At 44.8% G+C, this 4,293-nt stretch overlaps 1 protein-coding gene across 1 annotated transcript; it reads right to left on the reverse strand.

The window, feature by feature from the left end:
• Nucleotides 1-287: 287 nt before the first annotated feature.
• LOC131215424 (lipase 1-like) lies at nucleotides 288-1,638 on the reverse strand. Its single transcript, XM_058209813.1, has 3 exons — nucleotides 1,543-1,638; nucleotides 905-1,468; nucleotides 288-833 (listed from the first exon to the last, which is right to left on the reverse strand). The coding sequence occupies exons 1-3, from the start codon at nucleotides 1,636-1,638 to the stop codon at nucleotides 288-290; spliced, it is 1,206 nt and encodes a 401-aa protein (XP_058065796.1).
• Nucleotides 1,639-4,293: the final 2,655 nt, after the last annotated feature.

A 4,293-nucleotide genomic window follows, 5' to 3' on the forward strand; every position in this document is an offset into this window, starting at 1 on the left:
AGCCGTTTTTGTTTTATAACCAAATGAAAAAGTGCACGCGTTTTTGACCACCCTATATTAACCAAAGGAATGTGGACTTTAACATACTTTTAACTATAGTAATTTGTACTCTTTGGTTTATTTTTTTCCGAAACATTCTTGGCTGCAGGGAGCAGTTTACAATAAGTTGCTTTTCTTTCCTTTCTACTACTTGAAGCTGGTTTGGTTTAGCTCCCGCGGTGTACGATGCGGGTCGAGCTGGGCACGACACGAGGTTTACGACACAAAAATGCCTCTGCCATTGAACTTCACTGCTGGTGTTGGCGTTGTTCCACATTCCTGATAATGTTATCGTACAGCACGTCCTTGACGTTCCCGGCAACCAGGAAATCCATATGGTTAAACGTAACGTTCGCTTGCTGGTTGAGGGCCACGAGGTTCGGTAGCTTTTCCGCCAGCAAGTTTACGTCGGCCGGGTGCACCAGTTCATCGGCAAGGCCATAGTAAATGACGACCGGGACCGAAACGTTGGCAAGGTTGTAGTCGGGCGGTGCTTCGCTCCCATACTGGCGGCGGTTTTCCGTGGGCCCGTAGTCGAAGGGCCGGAAGTGGCCCGACACCACCTCCTGGCCAAAGTGGGCCCACTGTTTCGTGGACGAACCGGCCGGCAGGTGGTGGAAAATCATCGGAAAGCCGTCGACACCCAAGTAATGGTACTTGCTGCCCGTTATCGCGTGTATTACCTCCAGGCACAGCGAAACACGCATAAAGTCCGGGCACAGGTCGTGGGCCAGTTGGGTCACTTCCCTCGGGAATGGTTTCATCTCGAAGATGCCCACGGAGGCGAGCAGATACTGTGGAAAAAGCCGTAGGGAAGATAGATAAACACTTCGGCTGCAGTGGCTAGCTTTGAAGAAACAATTACCGATGCCAACGCTTCATACTGGGACAGGAACCGCAGCATCGGGTTACTCAGATGGCCCATAAACACGGCCGGGGCCAGTGCCTGCATTAGCTGAAACTTGCGATTGTACTCCGGGCGCACCGAGTTGAGGACGAAGAAAATGGCGGAGCCCTGCGAGTGTCCTACGTAGTGCAGTTTCAAATGGCCCGTTCGCTGCAACACGTGGTCAACCATCGCAGGCAGATCATACAGGGCGATCTCGTGGAAGGAAAAGTTCCAGAACTCGCGGGCTTCCGGCGACAGGTCGGTGTGGTTGCGACTGTAGCGATTTCCACGTGCGTTCCCTAGCCAAACGTCGTAGCCACGATCGGAGAGCAGGTACGGGAGAGCATCCTGTGGCCCGATGAAGATCCAGTCGGCCGACGAACCCATCAGGCCGTGCATGAACAGCACGGGCGGCTGGGAGGAAAGGGCAGGACCAAACTTGGGAGACGCGCAAATGCGATGCATTTCCACGATGTAACCGTCCGCCGTTACGATGTGGTGGACTTCGGTACTGTACCCGTACTTGCGAGTGATTTGTGGCTAGAATTGAAGAAGAATTGCCCGGTTCAGCAGGGACTTCGACTCGCGCTGGATTAGAAGGATGGTATGGTCACCGTTGTTAGGAACGCATCTTCTCGGTTGAATATGGGGTCCGAGCTGCAACCGACAAAGTACAGAGCAAGAACCAAAACCGGAAAGCTCACAGACATGCTGTTGTAATTCTGGGACACTGCGAGGATGCTGACTAGGTACAATATATTTATATAACTCCTCAAATGCGGGCCGTGCACGCGGGCCGTTCTAAGCCGTTCTTGAGAATGTTCTTGGCGAACGATACAATTTCGTACGTGATGCCCCCCTATTACAGAGAAGTTCGTTCAGGGCTTAAAACGCTTTCCAATCGCACGCCGCGCCAGAAAAGTATCATCCATTATGACAGCCGTAGATAGCAGTTAAAGGAATTTGAATTTCTTGGTTTGATTGAGAATGAATGCCGTGGTTCGATTTTATCTTTGCCCAAGGATGGTCTACGGAACGCTGGGTTGGAACGCTTTTGCTGTGATCTCTCCGCCGACAGTCCTTGCTCACTGGTAATTTATTCTGGCTCTTCCAATTTCGAACGTCTATTTAATTATGCAGGTAATTGTGTGTGTGTTGACTTGTTAACCACTAATGAAGCAAGGACACACGACTGCCTGTTGCAGTTGTGCATCGCTTCGCCACGGACTTTTGGAAGAAATTAATTTTGTAACACAAACCGTTTGACCCGCAAACAGAGACTGGCCTTTCTTCAAAACCAGCTATGTTGTTGCTGGTAGAACTTAGGAACAGGAAGATTAGTTTATCCGGTTGCTACCTTATCGGTCTCTGGTAGATAAAATTTTATTGGGCCCCGACATTCCTCAACTACTCTCTCTCTTTTTGCTTCTTTCTCTCTCATACGAACGAATGTTATACGTAATAGTCATTTCCGAAGTCATGAAGACATTTCAACTCCGTTGGTCTTAAAGATATTCGATAGCCAGTTCCGCATCCTTCGAAATAGTTATCAATAATTGGCGAACAGAGCACTAAAGATAATTTACACTCCAGCAAACGCTGCGTTGAATCAAATTGCGTCTCAGGTACAGGTAACAATATCTTCGAAATTCGCATTTGTTGAAGTTTTCCAACTGATACCTCATCCGGGCTTTCAGTCTGGTGATCTATCATCATCACCCAGTATCAGTAGCCAGGCAATCTTCAGTAATTCTATTTCGGACACGATACAAACCTTTTAGAACGTAACCCAACACCGGCTTATCGGCGACTTGGCGAAGGAGACTACCTTCAACATGGGGGCCCCTAACGCAACCCCTTCCGGCCGGTGGTGCGGAGTTGAGAACAACAAAACTTTTATGATAATTTCTTTTCGACTTAATTGATATGCGTTCTCTTCGGGTATCCGATCGTTCCGGTGGCTAGGCTATCGTAGATAGAATAATTAAATCACATTGCCAATTAACTCATGTGAAGCGTTCTGGTGGGAGCAACCGGAGAACTAAGACACGGTGCGTTCTCGCAAAGTCAAGCGACCATCGATCGGGCTGGGTCCGTCTGGTGGTTGTCATAGGTTTACGTTTCTAATCGAATTAAGCCGTGCGTGGTGGACGAACCTCCGGACTCTGGGTATGCAAAGTACCACCACGGGAATTCCACATTGGGATTGCAGCTATTTAATAATTCTAAGGTATCAAAATTATTGAAATGAAAATATGTCGATTAAAATCTATTTAAATTACATGTTATGCCACGTGGCATTGAGTCATTTTCTCATACTTATAACTAATAACTAATAACTAAAAACATCTTACAACTAGTTAACTTTAAAAACTTCAGATAATTAGGTCTTGTATTGTAAGATGGATAGAATTATTGCATCTATTGATTAGGCCTTCTTTTAGTTTGTTAATTTCAAACGATAGTCTTTGCGTGCCAGCGAGGCTTGAGGACGAGATTTGTTGGTGTTCTCCAGTGTAAATTGAGGATCATTTTGAGAATTTTATTCAGTCTGATTTGTATTGGCTGGAAGTTAGTTTTGGAGCAATGCGACCACAGAGAAGAGGCATAGGTTAAGAGAGGGAGGAAAATTGTTTTATATATTAGGAGTTTATTTGAAAAGTTTAGTTTTGATTTTCTGTTGATTAATGTGTATAGCAGTTTGATGAGTATGTCTAGTTTTTTATGTAACATTTCTAAGTGTGGACAGTAGTTAAGTTTATCGTCCAGTAGTAGCCCCAGGTATCTGAGGTGAGAGGACCATGATATATTTTGATTATCTATAATGATATTTTGTCCAGGTATGGGAACAACTCGTTTGCTGAATTTATATGGGAAAAATATAGCCTGGACTTTCGATGGATTGATTTTTATCTTCCAGTTATTGTAGTAATTTTTATAGGAATTAACGATTTTTTGTAGGTTCTTAATCGCTGTTTTGGTTACGTTGCTTGTTGATATAAGGGCTGTATCGTCAGTATATATTGCCACTTCACACGCTCTTGTTGTTGGAATGTCGGACGTGAATATATTATAGAGGGAAGGACCAAGGATACTTCCTTGTGGGACACCAGCTGGTGCATTAAAAGATGCAGAGAGGGTGTTGTTGACAAGTACTTGACATTTTCTATTGTTGAGGTAGGTTTATAAAATTTTTTTTAATATGTACAGTGGGAAATTTAGTTTATGCATTTTGTGTAGCAGTCCATAGTGCCATACATTATCGAATGCTTTTTCTATGTCTAAAAAGACGATGGCTGTCTATTTGGTTTCAGATTTAGCTTTTCTTAAATGGTTTACAACTCTGGAAATATTTCAAATAGTTC

This window comes from Anopheles bellator, chromosome 1 (genome assembly GCF_943735745.2).
Source record: "Anopheles bellator chromosome 1, idAnoBellAS_SP24_06.2, whole genome shotgun sequence".
Classification (NCBI taxonomy): domain Eukaryota; kingdom Metazoa; phylum Arthropoda; class Insecta; order Diptera; family Culicidae; genus Anopheles; species Anopheles bellator.

What these genes read in the sequence shown, in the direction of transcription:
- LOC131215424 (XM_058209813.1), bottom strand. Translation starts at nt 1,638, where the DNA reads ATGTCTGTGAGCTTTCCGGTTTTGGTTCTTGCTCTGTACTTTGTCGGT. An exon ending in AAGATGCGTTCCTAACAACG is followed by an intron (nt 1,469 to 1,542) that starts GTGACCATACCA and finishes CTTCAATTCTAG; the next exon opens with CCACAAATCACTCGCAAGTA. An exon ending in AGTATGAAGCGTTGGCATCG is followed by an intron (nt 834 to 904) that starts GTAATTGTTTCT and finishes CTTTTTCCACAG; the next exon opens with TATCTGCTCGCCTCCGTGGG.